Here is a 21,268-nt window from a genome sequence, read left to right on the forward strand (position 1 = left end):
TTTTGTAAAGTGCATTTTCTGTATTGGTAGCAAACTAATTTGCATAGTAAAACGAGTTAATTCTTATAATTTTGCAAGGTTTATAAGAAACAATACAACTTTTCATCTTGATTAAATGCAAACCCTGCCGAACTACGGAAAGGTACGAAGTTTTTGGTTATAATGCCCAAAAACCAGTGCAAACAGTAGTACGTAGAGAGTAAACTTAAAACAAAGGTTTAAATGGTGGTATATTCTATCGTATATTGCGAGTAGCTTGAATGCTCAGCAACGAAAAATACAAATTGAACTGCCGACAAACTAGTTCAATCCGTGCTGTGCGGTTTGCAGCATCACTGCTTCAACCAAGATAGTTTTACTCTACCTTTTCCGTTTCAAGATACTCGAATTTCCAAATATATCCTCCTTCGGGAAAGCAAATGCATTATTTGTGGTGTTTGCTTTCTAGCAATAGAAATGAAACGATTTTGTTTATTTCTCGATTGTTGTAAGTAAATATAATAAGTACATAAATATAATTTACCTGCAGAATGTCGGACAGATGACGTTCATCAAACTATCAGCCCGTACAGTATAAACCGTGGGTGCGTCAATCCCGTAGGCTGCCGACGAAATGGTAGCAGTCCAAGGAAGAAAATTTGGATCTACTTGCGTTTAATCAACAACATTGCATAGTGCTAGAGGCCGAACTAGAAAACGGTACATCGTTTGCAAATGATTGCATAAAATCGGCGTCCCTTGTGAAGAGAAGGCGTTGGCGTGTGTACACATCGATTACTGTTCTGGTACGGTACAGCAAACGACAACTGCGAGTCACCTCTGAACAAGAACAACCGCGTCCCTTTCAGAGCAAACCCAACACACAACCAACGGGAATATGGTTCGCGATGAAAACGAAGAAAAACTGTGAAACTGCCGAAGACGGTGGGCAGTGAATGGAGACAAAAGACACACAAAGCTAAAAGCGTCTCCGGGTTCGACAAAGTTTGTGCTCTATAGAAAATAGAAAACTGGCTACATTAGTTTAAAAAAAACGCAGTAATCGAGTTCCGGTTCGAACTTCTGAAGCATCAATCGTTTTGCCACTAGCAAAGCAAACGTGTAAAATATTCGAAATATAACGTAGTTTTGTAAGACGAAGAGCTCCCGGAACCGTGTCAGGTATGATAACGTCTAAGCACAAAGATACGATACTTAGAAAGGAAAATTCTGGTTAACTTATTAGTCTTTTTTTTCTTTTGTTTCGTTTCAGGTGCGTTTTGTAGGGGCTACTACTGATTTTGCAGTGATTGTGTTCACAGCAAAAGTGTAAAGATAGGACTTACAAAGGATATTGTAAAGTAATCACGGGAGCATCCAGCATCCGTGCCCGGAATAACTTGAGGTGACAAGCATTTTCCTACCATGGAGGACGAATTGATCGATGGTGAGATCGTGTGGGTGAAGGTTAGCAACAGCTGGTGGCCGGGTGAGATTATGGGGGAGTCACGCCTGTCCGAAGAGTTTCTTTCCTCGCTCCGGAAAAAGCCACTTGCGGTTGTAAAATTTTTTCAAGAGGACTCCTAGTAAGTTTTGGTCGAAAGAAGCTGTTTTCAAGGAAAATATTGCTATTAGTCTAATCATTTCTGTGCTGTATTTCAGTGAATACGTAAAAAACCCTAATTTTATTTTCAAGTATAATTGTCCGCGCAAGAATGAGTTTCTTCGTAAAGGTTTGGGTAAGTGATTTTGAAAAAATACATTGAATAGGCGGATAGCTACGTTTTAATAATTTTTTTTTTACTATTTATGTACAGAACAATATCGTGCCAAGATGAAGCACATGGAAAAATTTCCGGCCGATGTGATGCATGCGGAACGTGTGACGGGCGGTGATCCGGACATAGTTAATTCAACCGATTTTCAACCACAGAAAAAGGAACGCTATTCGGGTTTGTTCCAAGATGGACGTTCTCCCGTCACACCGAAAGGCGGGATGAGGGGCTTAAAAGGTACGGTTAAAACATTTTTTTTTTGCTGTACCTTAAATATTTTAAAATTTTAACTGGCTTAAAATATGTTTTCTTCCTTCAAACACACAAAGAAAAACCAAACACAGCATCGTCTAAATTGTACGCAATTGGTTCAGGACGTAAGACAATGCACGAGGTTCGAATTTTAGCGCAACCATCCAGCACGTCGACCACAGACAGTGAAACAGGCGCAGCCTCTCGTCCAGAGCAAAATGACGGTTCGCCTGCTGCTGTGGCACAGCCCGTATCGTCTTCTCCTGGGCAGGTGTATCATTGTTACAAATGTAACAACTACAGTGCCAATCGTCAGAATCTGATCATGCTTCACATAAAGCATTGCCGAATGAGCTACTCGGTAGGTGGATTGTCCTCTGCGTCATCCAATACCACTCCAATGGGTAAGTTGTGATAATGCTGATATAATGCGCATTATAGACAAATATTTCGAACATCTTCTTTATCTCCCGTAGCTCGCAAAGTTTCACGAGAAAAAGTGAACGAATCAGCTGAAGAGGAAGATCATGAGCTGGATATTAAAGTCGACCACTCTAGACGATCATTGCTGAAAACAGGAAAGGGAAAATCATTAGAGGCAACACCCATCAGCAGCATTGAATTGATGATGGTTCCCTTGAAGGATGAACCGTCCAGTGAAAAGCGCGTGAGGGGCGGCCGCAAGCCAGCTGCTTCGAGTGAAACACATAAGCAAAAGAAAACTGCTGCACGTCGAAGGAATAGACGGACTCTATCGCCGGATGTGGACGAGATGGCTGTGGTGAAATCCATCGAAGAAGATGATCCATCGGAAGATGTCGACATAGAGCCGCATCGACAAAAGGAAGACGGAGCTCTAGGAAGTCAAGCTGAAATGACGAGCGAATCGATCAATCGTGATGGATCGGCAATACATCATCCACTAGGCACCAAGAACAGCTCGGATGTGAAGCTGAAAAACGAGCTGCTTGCCGACTGGAGTGAAGACGAACAGGAAGATGACGAAGGTGTTAAAGAAAGCGAACAAGCATCCGTCGAAAAGAAGACGGTGGAAGAAATTTCTGTAGCAGAGAAGAAAATTCCTCAGCTGGAAATTTCTTCATCAATTCGAACGGCTGTTGCTAAAGCAAGTACCAACAAAAGGCAACAGAAAGAAACCAGACAGGAAACAAGCGGCAAACAAACTCAAGCATCCAAGAAAGCAATAAAAGTGGATGCCAAAAATGATGCAAGTGCAATGCGAGACAAAGACGAGCTAAGCGACAGGGTTAAAGTGGCGGAAAAAGATTTGGAAAGTTCGCCAGATGATGGTTCAACTAGTCCCGTAGCAGCTGCAACAACCTTGCCCGTATCAGAAACATCTACTGCGACTTCTCTTGTTACAGCGATGACTACGGTACCATCTGGCGCTACCACCACTCCCACAGCTTCACCGTGTGCTACGATCAAGTACAGAAACATCCCGAAAAAACAAAAGCGGGAATTCATCGAGGTCACCAACGACGACGTATCCACGGTGCAGGAAAAGTACGCGGTACCATCACGGGAGGGAAGCACGGCTAGCAGTTCATCAACCACCGGTTCTAATGAGTTGTGCATTGGAAGTGGTTCTCAGGCTACTGCGGCTGCACCCGCACCGGCAGCCGAGCGTCCAATCAGTGCGAAACAATTGATACTAAACCGTGCAACCCGTGGATCGAGTAAATCGTTGAGTGGAGATGAAAATACGACAGTCATTAATGTAACGGCGGCGGACGATAGTAGCGGTGGTACCACAACGACGACTGTCGCCACTGGGTCGGAAAGCAGTAGTACCAGCGTGGAACAAATATCTCATCTGGACGATGCGTTCGACGATGCGAAGAAAAAAACGCAGGACGCTCAGCACCATGAAACTTCCTGTTTCGATTTTAACGAGGACGAAGAAGAGCGACAACCAGAGGTATCGTCACAAATATCTACCATAGTTACAAAAAATTCACGAATGTCAACATCCGTGAATACTGCAGCAGATGCATCTCAAGAAGAGGATCGGGACATAAAGCTGGGACAGGAAATTGATTCACTACTGTGTGAGATGGAGGTCCCGAAGTTGTCGGAAGATCTGAACAATGTAATGGCTGCTGTGTCCGACAAGATTGACTGCAATCGTACACTACCACCAAAGGAGCGTGGCAAGAGAATTTTTAAAACGCGCAACAAAACTGTCGCCGGAGCGGCATCTTCCTCTTCGATACGTTCGAGCGCGGAAGAAGTCGATGAGGAACCAGAAGCTAAAGTGCTAGCAGCACAAACAGACGCAAATGATGCAAAGAATAGGATCAACAAAAAACCACAAGTTGAAACGGAGGAGAAACAGCACACGAAGGATGAAAACGAACAGAAGAAACAGGAGGATCATCAGAATCCTTCCGTTACATCTTCGGCAATGACTGAAGAGATGGTAGCGGTCGAACCAATGGATGTAGATCACCAGCCACAGCAGCAGCAATCTGTGAAGAAAAAGCGGAAATCGGAAGAAGTACTTCTGCCGGACAGTAGTGGCGGTAATGGTGAACCAGCGCTCCCGTCGTTATCTACGCGCCGTCGTGGAAAGTTTGGTGGTAAGAGTGTAACAGAAGGCACGGAACAGAAACCATCAGACACATATTCATCGTTGGATGAGCGTGAATCTTCATCCTCCGCGCGTAAATCGAAAAGAAATCGTCGCGAATTTACCACCACAGCTACTGTCGCCAGTAGTGATGATAAGGTTGATACCGAAGATCCTCATCACAATACTTCGGAACGAGTGTCCGGAAGTAAAAAAGAACCAATAGCCACGGTAGAAGCAACTGGCGACGGTACCACAACGAAGAACGACGAAACATCACCATTAAAACCAGTGAAGAAGCAATCGATTGAAATACCGGCAACACCAACACCGAATTCGACGAAACCGAAGCGAGAAGAAAACCTTTTACAGTTAAAAAAATCACCTCCGGTACCATCTTCTACCTCGATCGATGTGGCTGCGCCAACTGCGACGGATCTGCAAGTTGCGGAAGCGTTGATAAATCTTCCCGCTGCAGCAGCAACTATGGCGCCGGTTAGTAGTAGTGAGGAAAAGCACATACCGACGACGATGAACGATGCTGTAGAGGAAGCAGTTGTTGCGAAGGAAGCAACAACAACATCCACTGCAAGCGTGGTACGGCAGACAACAGCACAGCCAAGCAGTTTGGCCAAGAGTATCAACCCTCGAAAGCGTCACCTTCAATCGATGATGCTTACAACGCCGGAAGAGTCAAAACCGCAGGCAAAGAAGCCGGTGGTGTTATCTTCCGTGTCGTCTGACTCTTCCGTACTGTCAGTGGTGGTATCCAAGGCAGACGACACTTTAGTTGCAGTCGTGCCTACTAAACAAGATGCTCCATCCATTCCAGAGAAGAACAGCGATAACGAATCAATTAAATCCGTCGAAAACGAAGAAACGGTCGACGAGTTGACAGCAAATGATAGGTTGGACATCAGCAACATGCCCATTGTAATGGACGATTCGGAGCTGTTAGTTGAGGACGCTTCGTCGTCTGTCTCGGGTCCGGCCAACAGTGCGGTCGTAAAGAGTGTAAACGGTGCAGCCAATACATCCAACAAAGTCGGAGAAACATCGACGCGCACTACGAGTATTGCAACGCCGAGAGACAAACGGCAAACGACAGTAGTGGCATCAGTGAAGGGAGGCCGTGCCTCTAAGGAGCAAATTGTGATAACGAGCAAAGGCACCGTACTCACCACCTCAACGGCAAACGTAACGGTTGCGTCCAAGTTGTCCACAACCAGCAAACCGTCGGTGTCCGTGACGAGTTCGATTACGCTTGCTTCTAGCTGTCTTGTCGCTAGCTCAACACCGACAACAGCACCGAACGGTTCGTCATCGACAATGCCACCTCTACAACCACCACCATCAGCCACAGTGGTTGCCACATCAGTAAATACACAATCGGTACCACCAAAGATCATTCTAACCAAGAAGCCGCTACCGAATACCGCTACTGAAGGTGTGAAATCGAGCAAATTGCAAGAACATCGTCTGTCCGGTGATGGTGGTTCGTCCTCCGTATCTTCATCGTCCGGTAGTGATGCAGGCAGCAAAAAGAGCCATCGTGTGTTGAGGCTTACGCCGGAAAAGTTGAAAGAGTTCAGTCGTCTCGGATACATCGAGGATCGGCAGGGCAAAGGCAAGATGCTAAGCAAGAGTGGAATGCGTGAGCTGTACGGGAAGCAGGCGCAACTAAAGCAGCAGAAGAAATCCGTACCGATTTCCACCAAGATCGTTACAACGACGGGTGGAGGCGGCGCTGAAGGGGTGGGTTCGGATAGTACCACCGGCAGCACGGAAGTTGCTTCGTCTGGTAGCAATGTGGTGATTGCGGCTGCAGCCGATTCGTCCGTGCAGGAGTCATCTGCCACAGCTGAACGGGCTACTGCTGCGAGCGATCCCAGTGTGGCCGATATGGATGTGGATGAAGAGGTAGAGCAACAAAATAATAAGATGACCATGGAATTGGCACCAGCTTCTGGGACAGCCATTGTGGTGGATGGGTCCAGTCCGACCAGTAGCGCTACCACCAGTAGTGGACCAGTGGCCGAAGTGATCCTGGGTTCACCAGCTGAGCTAACCATGGTGGGTTCGCTGGTTGAAGCTACTAGCAGCAGTGGCAGCAGCGCACCGACGGCTGCAGCAGCAGCAGCAGCTGCAGGCAGTGGAGTGCAAGAGTCCTCACAACTGGTTGCCGTAACGGCGGAGAACTTCGGTGGACCACCCCATCTATTCTATCTTTGCTCGGTGCGCGATGAAACGTTCGTGCGTGTCAACGACGAGTTACTGTACCTAGACGCGTCCAATCAGTTGGTTGCGTTGCCCGAACAGCAACATCCGACATCCCAGCAGCAGCAACAGCAGGGACAACATCCGACACAACCGGTGGAAGATATTATCCATCAAGCAGAAGTAATCCTGCCAACGATTGGTAGCAATGGAGCGGAACTGGCGGGTGACGGTAGTGGAGAAGGTGGCGCGAATGTGACCCTTGCCGATGGTTCGAGCGCGTCAGTAGTAAACGATGGTACGCAGCAAAGCTTTCTGCTCAACACGCAGGACGGTCAGCATATCATACTCGACCAGCAGAGCCTGATGGCATTGGCGGCCGGTGGTGATACATCGCACATTATAACGGCAGACGGCCAGCAGATAGTGCTGCAAGGTGCGTAAAGGGGAATGCTTGTTTTTTTTTTTTAGTAAATTGCCAATTCACCCGGATCCTCCTGGTTCAAAATTTCCTACAACCGATACTGATGGGCAGCAGCACGCAGCATAACGCACGTCTTGCTGATTTTATTTTTTTACTTTCGAAATCATCCTTTCCCGTAATGAATCATCGCATACCACTATTATTTGCACTAATGCATTTTAGTTGTGCACACATTTGCCTGCCCTCCCTCTCTAGTGTGTAGAAATTTGATATATTTGATATTGTTCTTTTTTAAGATATTATTAGTAGAAACATACTATTTTGTTGTTTTTTAACTGCTTTCATCTATTCACTTTTTATCGTGCTTTTCGTTTACTGACTATATCCCAATGATGGGATTTTCATTATTCCGCTCTACAACGGGCAAAATTGTTAGTTTCGTATACTTTTACCGCTCCATTCGGATCGTCTATCCTTTAAATATCATAAGTGTTCAGGGCAGCCAGCATATAGCAAGTCTAAGGTTTTTAACGAACGATATAATACAAACGTATTAAGCAACTGCACATCAATTCAGAATCATAAATAAGATTCTCTCAGTTATTCGTGTTTTTTTAGTTATGCCGAGAGCATCGCATAAGCAGCATTTTTTTTCTTAATTACTACACGAAACATGAAACATATTTTGTCATAAGCAATAGGAAATGCAATCAAATATAAAAAGTTGAATAAGTTTTTCATTTGGATTAAGTCATTTAAGAATACTTTGGCATCTATTTCATACCTTAAGAATGTTCATTAGATTTGAATTCCATTCGCCGACGTACGGCGTCTTTTAAAATTTCTTTTCACATAACTTATTTCCCGTGGGTTTAAACATGGTTGAGTGAAAAAAGTCGTATCAGGCCTTTTTTAATCGGTTCGGTTAACCTAATCATCTGCAAAACAATGTACGAAATTGTGTTTACAGTTTATCTAAATTTCTGTTTCGTCTTTTGATATTTTCACAACCGGTTTATCGGTTATGGCCAGCCCAGCCTCTGAGTTTTACTTCAGTTTTTATTAGCGTATTTAATTAGATGAAAAGCGTTTACGATTAATGTTTTCAAAGCAGTCCTTTAAAAAGATTTTTATCCATACAGGTAGGGTAATGAAAGTATTGCTCAGTTATTGACAATCGTACAGATCTTGTAATGCTATCAACATGGTAAGCAATGGTGCTTACGAGATACACTGTGTAAAAATGCATGTAAAACAACGTAAATGTATAACCATATAAGTAAAGGGAGAATATTATCACACATATACTGTGCGTTAGACTAATTTCAACGCGTGTATCGAGGATCTAGAGTTACAAATTTGTAACATTTGCGTGTCTCAGCTATGTATTTCCATCAACTTCAAATGTCTGTACATATGTATTTGGTTCATTTCTCATTTATACGATATTACGCAAGTAAGCAAGCTCAACGCGCTCAAATTCCGTTTAAACCGTTTTTTTTTCTGTTTTTCATACCTTTTTGCCGCCTGTTTTACATGGCGAGTAATGACATCTAGTGTAATGTTAAAAAGTTATTGAAATATCCTCCGGCTTTTGTTAGCAATCATGCAATAGTAGTTATTTTACTTTCTTCCGCATACATCCTTCTTCTAGTAAGCAAAAAGTATCAGGTGGTCAGTTTCTAGTATTTTTATCTCATCCGTTACTATGGCAGAATGTTGGTGGCCACATTAATTTTAGTTCCGTTCCGGGTGTCAAGCAAGCGCAACAAATGCTATTTTATTCTCTTCATCCTTCTGCTGCGTGCATTTAGCACCTCCATATCCGGTCTTCATGTCCGGCCATCTCACACAAGCAATGAACCAGCAAAACGGGTAGAGTGTGTTCTGGTGGATTGTTTGGGTGGATTGGGTTTTGTATTTTTTCTTCTTCTCTTCTTCCTTCTTTTCTTTTTCCTTCTAGTATGAATTCCGTTTGTTCCCCCATTGGATATGATTATTTACCTTCCTCCCCCCCCCCCCCTCTTCAAACTACTACTTCAATGAAGCAAAATTTCCACCCATACTTTCACGTTTCTGTTTTTTCCTGTAGGTAGCCTATTCACCAGTTCCGTATCGGTCGATGATCCCGACTATGTTTGAATCCCGAGTCCGAACTGCGCGAACAGCACACTACTGTGAAAGAACAAAATGCGCGAGAGTGAACCGAATGTGAACGCGGGGAAACGAAAACAGATCAAAAAGTCCTTAACGCAAAAGCGCACAGGCGTCAGAAGAACCAGGCGTAGAGATGGAAACATTTTAGTATGAAGAAAAGGATGAAACATACAATACAGAAGCACTTAATATATTGTTATGCCAGAGTAATAGATAAACAAGCAGAAGAACGAGAAGTTAGAAAGTGGATCGTTGGTTCAACACGAATCAATCGCAAGGGCTGCAAACTGGTACTGTGTGAACACCTTTGGCAAGTGTGTAAAAAATCGTCTTCATTTCATGCTGCTTTTTACAGGTCAGAATCGAATGTTTGAATTATTTAGAACGATGTACTTGGGCACACGGATCCGTGTGTCGTGAGTCTAGTGAGGAAGGCTACAATAGCCGGATGTTTCGTTCTCTCAAATTAAAGGCAAATGCTCGTATATGAAGGTAACGAAGCAGAAAGAGACGTGACCTTTAACTCTTAAGAAGTTTTGCAGCTTCTTAAGATGCTTTACGTTATAGGACACTGGCTACAAGTTCTCTGTTGCATATAGAGTATTCCCTGTTTTTTCGCACGCTCATCACCATCGCTTGCACGACTGCTACTATCTACTTTTTTATCGTTACTGGAAATAATACGCTTCTACAGGATGTAACCCAAATGAAACAGATTCTAACATATTCCTTAAGATGAATCCATGAGCCTACATTACTCCCATAGTTGGCATACTCTGTTTTTTTTTTTGTGTCAAAACAGATTGCTTTAAGGAAAATCGGAAATCCTCTCTATCTCGGTCGATAGCATAACCTGTAAGTTCGTGAACGTATGCGCCTTATTCCGTTCTGTTCGTATGTTTATTTCTCGTCTAAACAGACTATTGCTCTTCTAGATTATGTAGCCACTGTCTGGGTATACTCTACTACAACTTACCTATTCTATAGCAGTGCCTGCAGTGTAGATTATTTATTATTGGTTTATTGGAGGCTTTCCAGGCAATGGTGCAACGCAAACGGGATGGGCATGATGCATTAAGCAAGGCAAGCGATATAAGAGGAAAATAATAAGAAGCATACTAGCTTTAAGCAGCAAGGAAAGCCATGTGTCTCTCTTTAAAATTCCACATTCTCACTCAATCCAGTGGGGCAAAAGTTTGGTGTATCGGGTTGATATAGATTGTGAAAAGTTTTGATGCTTTTAGCAAGTGCAGCACGCAATGTGCGTTTGATGGCCAATGCAAAGATCCGTTTTTAAACCCACAGAGGGATAATCAAGTCCTGTCTTCGGGATTTGATACGATTCGGGTGATGGTTTCCATTCCAGCATGACTTGACTTAGCGTATGCTTTAATAGTCTAATTTTAAAAAAGTTTTCGTACAATCGCTCCGTGTCGCATGTGCTGCAAAACCGGTGGAGATTATTCCTCCGAAACTTAGACTCAAAAGAGCCCGAATATCGATCGTCATGATTAAACTGGTTCTGGATAAGATGGACATATTTGAAAAAAAAAAACTCCATCATCTTGGCGTATATCATTTTTGGTTAGGCAAACCGAGATGTGTGCCAGCAACATTCAAGGCGCAAGACGCAAGACGGAAGGGTGGCAATGTTTTTTTCTAAAGGTAGGAAGTATAAGATTTATTTTCAATTGCCGTCTGAAATAAGCCTATCTTTCAAATGCATACGTTAACCCAAAAGCGCAGGATTCAGAGTAAAAATATTGTTGGTTCCAAGTTTAAAGAATATTCTTTTAAAACGAAAAGAAAGAGGGAGATACAGAGATACTTTCAAAGCTAAGCTAAATCCTTACACAGAATAACAGACCCAGACACAGATAAAGTACAGCACGGCATATAAAAATAAGATTTTACTATCATTTATTGACTGTTTGTCCTAGACAAACTAAATTATAAGATTAATATCAACGTCAAGTAGGAATGAAACAAACAAACAAACTAGCGAGAGTGTGTAAAATTACTTCCTAGCATCACTTTTGTTTGGCTATATCCATGTAAACGTACTAAAAAATGTATATGAAACAATACGTTCCAATTGTAACTGCAACTGAGAAAAAAGAATCCATTTCCGTTAAGAAAGTAATACAACCACAACCCTTTTACTATAGAGCAAATGAACGACTAATGAAGATGAAGCTTCGTATAATACGCTGCTTGTAGTAGTCTCTACCGTGTGTTTGTGCAATAGATTTCTTTTTTTTTATTGAATTGGCACGATTTACTACCGCTTTTGTACATGTATGTGTGTATTTTGGTTTGCTTTCGAGGACACGACGAAACATCCATTAATCCTGCACTTCACACATCCAGTCATACAGTTTTATTATTTGACTATATGATTATTATACTTTCATTTTTCGATCAATCCCACCATCCGTCCATCTCTCTTGTGTCGCTGCGCAGAAACAGCCCAGGAGTGGTTGGCGGCCCTTTCCGCCGGCCAGCAGCAGCAGCAGCAAACCGGCACGGTTAGCACGCTGGTTACACCGGAAGGAACGCAAATCATTGTGGCACACGAAACCGCCGCCGGACTGATTGAGCTGCAAGGTAAAGCTGTCCGATTGCGTCCGATTAATATCCGATACTAATGTTACGTCATTTCGCAGAACATCCGGTTTTGATGCCGTCAGACATTATACAGGTCAATCCTAACACGACGATCGAAACGAATGCGGTGCTAACGAAACCACCGATCATGTCAACGGTTGAGGTGCCAACCAAGAACGGTATCGAGCCAGCGGCAAGTCGCGCGTCGGAAAAAAAATCGGCTACGATGTCTCCCCGGATGGCCACCGGTAATAGCAGCGTTGCTGCTGCTGCTGCACCGTCTGGCCTGTCGTTGCCATCCGCGAACGCAGCCACGAGCTCGAATCTCGACGAAACGCTGGCAGCCGTTATTGGACACGTGCCGAGCAATCCGCACGTACCGACCTCGCTGGAGCTGCCGATCACCGTCACCAATCCGGTCATCGCGAAAACGAGTACGGCCAGTAGTAGAATGAATGCGGCGGCACTGTTCCCGCTCACTACAACGGCCACAGCCGTTTCTTCGCTGACTGGTGACACCATTTCGGCGGTGGTTTTGGTGTCCGGTGGTGCCGAAGCTCCAGGTACGATCGATCGTGTTCCTCCTCCTTCCACTACTCCTCCATTAGCATTTCCTCCGGCGCAGAAGGGTGGTGAAAGTGTTGTGAGAGAAGCGTTACGAGAGGATGATGGAAAATCATGTCCGACGCTAGCTGAGCCGGCCCTTACCGACGAGCCATGTGTGGTGGAGGATGAAGACGACATTCAAATTCCAAACACACCAGAATCGCAACACGTGGACGAACGACAGCAACAGCAGCGACTTGACGATGAGTTTAGCGATTTAGACGACGCTGGACGACACGTAGAGGACGGTGAACAGCTAAACGACACGCGTAACCATCTTCTGGTGGATGCGGATGAGGCAAACTCAAACTGTAGCGAGATCATCGCCATCCAACCGAACGTGGTTGTGCTGGACGCTGAGCTGTTGCTCGACAGTCCCCCGAACGATGACGGTATTGACGATGAGATGGAAAACGATAGTGAAGACGATGAGCAGCTGGCAGTAGTACGGCAACATCAGCAGCCCCACCAACAACATCGATCACGGCATGTTGCGGCTGTACGATCGACCAACGGTGAAGGTGATGGTCGCCCGGATACGTTAAATCTGGCCGAATATCATAACAGTAGTAATAACGATAGTGGAATTGATACCAGCATGGCAAGTGCGGGGGCTGGTGGTGGTGGCGGTGGGAGTGCCGGTTGTGAGGCAACCGTATCCGGTGGTGCTCCGGTACGATCTGCGACAATCGTTGAACGATAAAACGATTGTTTCGGAGGGATTTGCTTGTAAAGCGGAAACAATTTTGTGTTTTGGAAAAAAAATCAACGAACTCTTACTCTTATACATCTAGAGGTAGCTTGAACTTTACACCTTTTTATCAGCTTCTTTCCTGTGGCTTCGTAAACTATCCTTTCTTTTGGTGTTTGTGATTATTGAAGTATGTGATTTAGTTGTACATTGTTCCCGATTCTTTTGTTTCGAATGTTACGTATCCTTATTAGAGTAAAAAGGGTCCTTACAGGCAATGTCGACAGGTAGTTATGGCCCGACAGATAGTTGGTCGGGCAATAACTACAAGATCGATTGGTCCGTTAAATATTTCATGGCCTGCATATTTTAGGACTTGTTACATCTTCTTGTCGACATCGCCTGTAGGAGTAGGTAAGCTTTAAGACTAGCCCTTTAATTGAATTCAATTGTTCGGTGCATCAAATAATTTCATTTTTCCACATTTATAATAACTTCGTTTTCTATCGTTCATGTCGTGGTAGAATAGTTTTATCGAACTGTAAACCTCCTGTACATTTATCTAAAGCTGTTGTTAATTATATTTTTACCTTTTCTTTTCTCTACTCAATCTAATTATTGTTATTTCTTTTAAGTTTATTTTTTCTGTAGAACGTAACGCTCTTTTCTTTGGCTAGTTGTGTTTATGTTTCACTTTGATGTCACTGATTTTATCTGCTTTCTATTACTTTTCGTTTTTTGTTTTAGATTCTTTCACCTGCTAAAAGAGAGGCAGAGAGTGATGCTCATCGGCAGCATATGGAAAAGTGGTGTGAATTGGATCGATTCGATGGTCCCACATTTTACTCCGGAAAAGCTAGCAAAGGGTAAAGCATAAAGTGTGTATGGTCTTGGATGCAGGCAGAATAAGCATATTGCTATAATGTACATTTTAACGTTAAACAAAAACATGTAAACTTTAGTTTGTTTCCCCCTTTTTTAGTTTTTACTAAACGTCGCGCTGGCATGACTGGCAACGGATGAGAGATTTTGTCGTCACGCGGTGTTTGAGATTCTTTGTAAGAGTGGATGATATTTAGTGCACATCCTTATTGTAGTTCAGAATTAGTTAGTCTTATATAGGCTAACCTTTTTGGTACCGATAATTCCGACAATGCACATTGGAGGAGAGAAGTTTTTTTTTTTTTAACTGTTAGGATAGCGGAGGCAAGGCAAACATCCCCATCGCCGTATTTCGTCGAATACTTACTTTTATGACAAACCACAGAATATCCTTTATCCAGACTCTAAGCTAGTTTGAAGTTTGAATGGATTGAGGACAACATATATACACACACCATTTTTAAATCGCTCTGTTCTGTAGTTCTTCTTAATCAGCTTCGCACGACGGACGCGAAGGCTTTCGCATCCGTGAATATAAATTGTGTTCTAAATTATAACTTTTTCCGGTAGAGGTTAAATAACGCTAGAAAAATAAAGCTGCTATAGTGCCCTGCTACACCACTACCGTGTAGGCAATGAGGCACACAAAAAAAGAACAGAATTTGAAGCTTTGTAAAAATGCATAAAAATAAATGTTAGTCTTTTCGAATCTTATTCTCATTTGTTGTTGGAAAGACATGCTAAAAAACATCCGATGAAAAGAGGCGGCGGATGGGTATGTAGAAATCGGTATATTGAATTTATTTTAAATCCATTAATGTATTGACTTTTGCAGATTACACTCTCGGATAAAGCCAAGAACAGTAACAACGGAAAGATTATGTTTCTTCTTAAGTTCAACGATCCATTTTACGCCATATAAGATAAACTAATACCTAGAAAAATGGATAGTCAGTACTGGGATTAGATTCTCAGTCCTGCCGTGTGAAAACTATTGCCTCTACCACCGGGCGAGCCGCCTCATTGCGCTATTGCATCACAAAAGGAAGGATAGCATCGTGCTAACTGATGAAAACAAATATTTCAATGCAATGTAAGTTTTGTATGAGTTTCCCATTTTATTTCCAATTTCATAAATTATCCTCATTGATATCGTAGTCTACCATTTTTCGTTCCAATATCCAAAACTTTCCGTTGAATCCGACGTCGATTACACGCTCGTGAAAGGTCAAGTATCGTGGCTGTAGATACGGACAAATCGCTTTATAGATGGCCAACCCTTTGTCGTAATTATCGAGCCACATAAACGACACGACGCCCAGCGACAATCGCCTCAAGATGCCCTCGTTGTGACACCGTTCGAGAAACGTTAAGTGCTGTGAAGCGATCGGATTTTGACAGATTGGATGCACCAGCGACAGCTCATTGTAAGATCGCCGGAACTGGTCGTAGAAATCGGACTCGGTCGGATTGCGTGCACCAGCATACAGGCTGCCGGCTAGCAGGGACACGTATACACCACTTCGAACGGGCCGATCCCGCATCGTACGTCCCGTATCGATGACCATTTCCTTGTAATCGATGACGAGATTTTTCCAGTACATGGCCCATTTCTCCAGTATCGTGCCTTTGTACCGTTCCGGGAAAGTGATTGCATCGAGCCGTGCCTGTAAGCTGTCGTAGCGATTTTTCACCTGTTCCAAAGTGTTGCGGACTAGGGACGGTGCGCGTCGAAATCCACGAGCGCCCGAATTGAGCGACATTTTGTGAGGGATTTTTTTTGGGTTCGATCTATTATCAGCGTTAAACCACTTATTAACCACACAGCGTGTTTATGTAACTTTGTAACACTCCGGTGCACCGCGGGCGCAGTGCATCGAGGCACATCGATTTGTTTACAATTTTCCATTTGACAGGTCCTGGTGGGTGGCAGTGATGCCAATCGAATGCTTTTCATTGTTGTAAACAAGTAAATTATTTCATCGAATTTTTAAAAATGAGAATGCAATTGCATATCACTTTACACTTTAAAACATGAACAAAAGTACCCTACTTGCCAAATTCTCTAAAGAGCCTTCTAAACCATTGCTCAAAAAAAGATTTTAGACAGCTCCCATGTAAAGTCTATCGAAAACCTTCTTTTGAGTAGTGCTTTAGAAGGCTCTTTAAAGGGGTTTTTCTTTATTTGCTTGCAGGGTAATAACTGAACGTGAATTATATGGCCACTTTAATCAGAAATATAACGGGCGTATTCCTGCTTAAATTAACAATATGCACTCCTCTTTCATCGATTGTTTATCTATCGATCGATGTACAGTAAAATGAACGTCGCACATGAACGCATGAACTGTACCATGGGTGCGGGTGTGTCAGTCGAATAAAGCATAAATATCAAAACAAACATTTTGGCGCCATGTGCTCACTAGTAAAATAGTTTTCTACACTTTTTCTGCCGGCCGGATTGATACAGAACCATTGTTTTGAACCACAAACGCAAATAAATGATCCGAAAACAGCCGCCTAGAAAGCTGAAGAAGCAAAACAGCCATAACGGTGTTGATAAACATGACAGCAAAGAAGAGAAGGAACCAAACAAAACACCACGACAAAGTGATGCGCGACAGCAAACTTCAGCGGAGGATGATAGAGTTCCGAAAACTCGTCAGGTAAGGATAATAATCCATTGATCAAATCGAGATTATTTACTGTATGTTTTTATTGCAGTGGACAAACTCTACAATCGAACCCATCATAAAGCAACAAGCCGGCAACCCGGGATCATTCTTCCTATCACGCAATGTCCACCACACTATACTACAGCTTCCCGCGCAACTGAACGTTATAAACAAGGACACATTGTTTACGCACTTCAAATCAACGCGTCCCTTTATAGCTGACCATGCGATGCCACTGCATACCACGCCAGGGTTAGGACCGGCCGTACCAGATCTGATGGTACGTGCACTGCACACCAAGCACGCGTATCACCGAGAACTGGAGGGGCTTGAAAAACGGTACAAAAATGTCACCTCGAAACATCCACTCGATCCGAATGCTGGGGAGGAAGTGCAGCATACAGTGGCCGTTGTTTATGCGGCAATGCTTGATCGGGATCCGGATCCGTACCTGCAGGTAGGCACCGGTTACGATTATCATTTTACCGGTGGCACGTTGGTAGTATCGGACGCACAACGATCTGATCGGTCTAGATGTATCGCGACGCTTTTCAAAGCCATCGGAGCAACCCTCGAGGATGTGGAAGTGGTGCGGGTCGAAGTATCGAAGGAGGAGGAGGATTTTCATTGCCATGGTGATTTAAAGGTGAGCGAAAGGCAAACATGCCCTACCGTTATTGGTGGTCCAATACTGGAAATTGTACCGGACGATGGTGCAAACAACGTGGTGCTTGTAAGAAAACGGAACGCTATTATTGTGCTGCGACAGATGGAAGCCAAAATCGGGGGAGGAAAGGAATGGCGGGCAGTACAAAACATTTTCTCTACAAACCCGTTCGCCAGCGTATGTTTCGTTACCGGATCAGTGTCGTCATGTGGTACGATCATACTCTGCACAACGGACTACCAGCGACAGCTTCAGTTGTGGACCGTCAGTGATGAGGAGGAAAGCTGCGAGGATATTGTGAAGCTGCCCAAACTATCAACCATTAATGAGACTGCCAATGAACACCGCAATCACGATAAGTGGTCAGCAGTAAGGTGCGTGGATCGTGAACATTACCTTGTGGCATGTCTGGATCGTCGAAGTCTTCACTTTTATAGTATCAAACAAAATGAATCGTTGAGTTCTGTTTCGGACGCCCAGTTGTATCGACTCGTGCACCGTGGAGCAACGCATTTTTCCCAGTGGACATACGAGTGCGAACAATGTTGCGCATTGGAGGTAACACCATCGGAGAGACTTCTTTTCATAGCCACCTGTCACAAAGTTATTGTGGGCAGTATTGAAGCAGAACCATCGGAACAGGCAGAAAGCTTAACTGTTAAGGTCCTGCTCGTTTTCACTCACAATCTAATGCAAAAACCCGTCTTCATTAGTCACCAGTTGGATGGGGACGGGCCCGATAAGGAACACCATTTTGTGTTGTTCGGTAGCCATTTACCGATGAGCTACGGATTGGCCCATTTCACCCGAACGGTGAGTGACGCATCTTCACCGGTATATGCAGCCCGGCACTATCCCTATCATCCACCGACGTTCCATGCCTCGTACAAGCTAGCACAAACCCGTGGCTTCTGTATATCCGCCTACGAACCACTGCGAAAGCGATTCGACGCCTGCCAGTCCGGAGCGGTTTTAATACGAGGATTATTACCAGAAGATGAAACGCAAGACCGACGGTTACACATCCTTCTGCAGACTTCGTCCGGAGATTTGTTACAACAGCGATTAACGTACAATTTCGATCGAGAAGAGGAAACCCCTTCGGATGAAACTTCCGATGACATACGGACGCAAAAGACAGCTACCGTTCTACAACACTGGCACGACATGCTGGTGAAGCAAGCTGGTCGCCAGCTTCCGTACCGGGCAACTGGCTTCAAAACAATGTCCAAATTTCGTGACATTTTCAACTGTCCTGTGGATGGGGATGAACTAAGCCGAATACTATTTCTACCACCGGAGCCAAAAAGGAAAAGAAACAGAAGGAAAGTTACGGACAACGGGGAGGAGGAGGAGGAGGAGACGAGCCAAAGCGAAAAAGAAGACGATTACAGTAACGGTGTGGACGACGAAGGGGAGCTTTCTTCGTGCAGCTTGCAAATGAAACGTTCCGTGGAAAGAAGGCGCCGAAAGCATGGTAACAAAGCACCGTTACCATGGCGACAAACGGTCGAACAGCTGCAACAGTACCGAGATGTACTTGCACCGGCAATGCTTGCTGTGTGGGGTATCGACGTAGCGGCCGTACCGGGTCAGAGTACGAATCTGGAACAGATTCCTACCAAGCTACCACCGCTAGCGGACGTAAACGAACGCATTGGTAGCTGGGTTAATGGTACTATTAGTGGATCCCACGAGCAGCCGGATGAGAATGATAATGATTCGGCGGTCGGTTTGGACGTTTGTGCGCCCAACCGAACGAAGATAGGGACAGATAGGGACATGCCAGCGCAAGAAGAAGAGTTCGTGAATGATAGGGACAATCTATTTTCTCCACCGTTCACCTCAACACAGCAATCGCAGACTTTAACTGGTTCTCAACTATCTCAGTCAGCCCGTCGGTTGCCACGGAAAATGTATTCCAAAGGATTCTAAAATATGTATGTATTGTAGCCTTATGTTTTGTGTGCTCAGTAAAACCTGTTAAGCCAGAAGAAGAATTTTGCTTCGTTTGTTAATTGTTTCTTTTCTGATGAAAGATTTGAATTTATTATTTCGTTATTTACCAATATATATATATATAGACCTTTATATATACTCGTATTTATAATTATATATAAACTATTGTTTTGTTTTTCTTTTATTATTTCTTATCTTTAGCTCTCACCCCACCCGCTCGACACTCGCGCGAACTACTACTACATACTTTTCACTCACACATTCCATTCTCACACACACACATGCACACGCATAACAACACTTGGGCTTACGCAGCAAGGGGCGGCATATATCATCGACGTCGTAGCCTGCACCGTCCACTTTTTTTTGCCTTGCATCGCATCGCCTTTCTTTATTCTGAGCTGAGAAAGTAAACACGGTTTGTTGTTGCTTTTCGCATTGCCAACCGCATGTGTTTGTATGCTTTTTTTACTATAAGATTTTTGCATTCATTTTCGCTATTTTACATATCTCACAGTCCCAGCGAATGCAACCAGAACACACTCAAAGGATCCTTCCCCATCCTAACGCTTTTCATTTTAGATTTATTTTATAAAACAATTCGTTTTTTGTGTTTTGCTTTCGCTCCGGATGTAGCTACATAATCTCGTCTAATCCCCCGGTAGCTACTAGTTCTACAACACGCTTGTTTTTTGCTTACTTTCTGTACACACAGCAGCATCGTTTTGCATGGGCGACCTGATGACCGCATCTCATAACCAAAAACGAACGCCTTTCCCTCTACCTGATTTCGTAAGTGCTGTATTATTCGAGCGATCAAGTAAAACCACACACTGCCAGCAGATGCTGAAGATGCTGAGACCCTACCATTCAAACAAACCACATATACTCATCGCTTAACGGTGCGCGCGATTAGCCGGAAAGGCTACTTCTGGTTTACTAGTATGGGCAAGAGCCTGGGAGGAAAAAAAGTTATTGCAGTTATTATTATTGCGCCGCACAAGATAGGAAATTAAAAAGTATTTTACACTGCTGGCATCTTTTTTGTATTGTATTGCAAACACGGTTCATAGAGCTAGTACGCTTTGCTTGATTGGTTGGTTAGGCTATAACAACTGTGACTTTTGTTCGGTTGGTGGTTTTAACTAAGGGAAACACTGAGGTGGAAAAGGGGATAAGAAAAAACCTTATTCGTTGCATTTGTGTACGGAAAAGAAACACAAAACTGCACGCATCACACAGACAATAAAATAAAATACAGGAACTATCCAACCGCTATCTAAATCTTGTTCTAGATCGTTGCCTTCTCTACAACACCCTTTGTATTTTCTTATCTTTCTTCCAGTAAGTAAAAAAGGGCATTCACCGCGGAGAAATAATAGTTTGACAACGACGACTACTGTGTATAAAAAATGATAGACAGTCAATTTGTAAACAAAAAGTCCGTGGCCTGCTAGGAAACATCACCAAAATATGCGTGGGGCACAAAACGTGGTAAAAGGCTCTTGTGTCGCAATAATTCCGTGCCAAATATTATGGTGTAATCGTGCCTTAGACCAATGCTAACAAGGAAAGAGACACAAGGATTTCGAGATTATCCATGTTTTGGTTTTCCATACAGCGACGAAATATCAATCTCACTGGAGGCATAATTTAGAATACGTTTCCAGTATCTAAACTGCTTGCTGCCCATTTTCTAGCAGGCGACAGCTGTGCCGGTCTTCAAACGGCAGGACCCCGGAATTCAAATCGCATCCGGGCCGTCGTCCCCCCGTAGTGAGGAC

At 43.8% G+C, this 21,268-nt stretch overlaps 4 protein-coding genes across 5 annotated transcripts in view; 2 read left to right on the forward strand and 2 right to left on the reverse strand.

Annotated features, from left to right (window-relative positions):
* LOC126559176 (60S ribosomal protein L17) overlaps positions 1-21,268 on the reverse strand; it is a 112,577-nt gene that overhangs the window by 3,006 nt on the left and 88,303 nt on the right. The window lies entirely within an intron of this gene.
* Positions 1,385-13,313, forward strand: LOC126556585 (mucin-17). 2 transcript variants are annotated; one of them, XM_050211913.1, is made up of 7 exons: positions 1,385-1,565; positions 1,642-1,718; positions 1,797-1,991; positions 2,084-2,410; positions 2,483-7,252; positions 11,861-12,004; positions 12,064-13,313. In XM_050211913.1, exons 1-7 carry the CDS (start codon positions 1,405-1,407, stop codon positions 13,311-13,313), a joined length of 6,924 nt encoding a protein of 2,307 aa, XP_050067870.1. In that variant the 5' UTR covers positions 1,385-1,404. The 2 variants fall into 2 exon arrangements, 1 of the variants encoding a protein (XP_050067870.1); XR_007607032.1 differs by lacking the exons at positions 1,385-1,565; positions 1,642-1,718; positions 1,797-1,991; ... (1 more) ...; positions 11,861-12,004; positions 12,064-13,313 and adding an exon at positions 9,333-9,466 and having other exon boundaries at positions 7,113-7,252.
* On the reverse strand, positions 15,305-15,949 carry LOC126559070 (mitochondrial import inner membrane translocase subunit Tim29). Its single transcript, XM_050215173.1, has one exon. It carries the CDS (start codon positions 15,944-15,946, stop codon positions 15,314-15,316), a length of 633 nt encoding a protein of 210 aa, XP_050071130.1. The 5' UTR covers positions 15,947-15,949; the 3' UTR covers positions 15,305-15,313.
* LOC126565937 (uncharacterized) lies at positions 16,685-19,460 on the forward strand. Its single transcript, XM_050223140.1, has 2 exons — positions 16,685-16,849; positions 16,908-19,460. The coding sequence occupies exons 1-2, from the start codon at positions 16,685-16,687 to the stop codon at positions 19,458-19,460; spliced, it is 2,718 nt and encodes a 905-aa protein (XP_050079097.1).

This window comes from Anopheles maculipalpis, chromosome 2RL (assembly GCF_943734695.1).
Source record: "Anopheles maculipalpis chromosome 2RL, idAnoMacuDA_375_x, whole genome shotgun sequence".
NCBI lineage: Eukaryota > Metazoa > Arthropoda > Insecta > Diptera > Culicidae > Anopheles > Anopheles maculipalpis.

What these genes read in the sequence shown, in the direction of transcription:
- LOC126559070 (XM_050215173.1), bottom strand. Translation starts at nt 15,946, where the DNA reads ATGTCGCTCAATTCGGGCGCTCGTGGATTTCGACGCGCACCGTCCCTA.
- LOC126556585 (XM_050211913.1), top strand. Translation starts at nt 1,405, where the DNA reads ATGGAGGACGAATTGATCGATGGTGAGATCGTGTGGGTGAAGGTTAGC. An exon ending in TTTTTTCAAGAGGACTCCTA is followed by an intron (nt 1,566 to 1,641) that starts GTAAGTTTTGGT and finishes GCTGTATTTCAG; the next exon opens with TGAATACGTAAAAAACCCTA. An exon ending in GTTTCTTCGTAAAGGTTTGG is followed by an intron (nt 1,719 to 1,796) that starts GTAAGTGATTTT and finishes ATTTATGTACAG; the next exon opens with AACAATATCGTGCCAAGATG.
- LOC126565937 (XM_050223140.1), top strand. Translation starts at nt 16,685, where the DNA reads ATGATCCGAAAACAGCCGCCTAGAAAGCTGAAGAAGCAAAACAGCCAT. An exon ending in GAGTTCCGAAAACTCGTCAG is followed by an intron (nt 16,850 to 16,907) that starts GTAAGGATAATA and finishes TTTTTATTGCAG; the next exon opens with TGGACAAACTCTACAATCGA.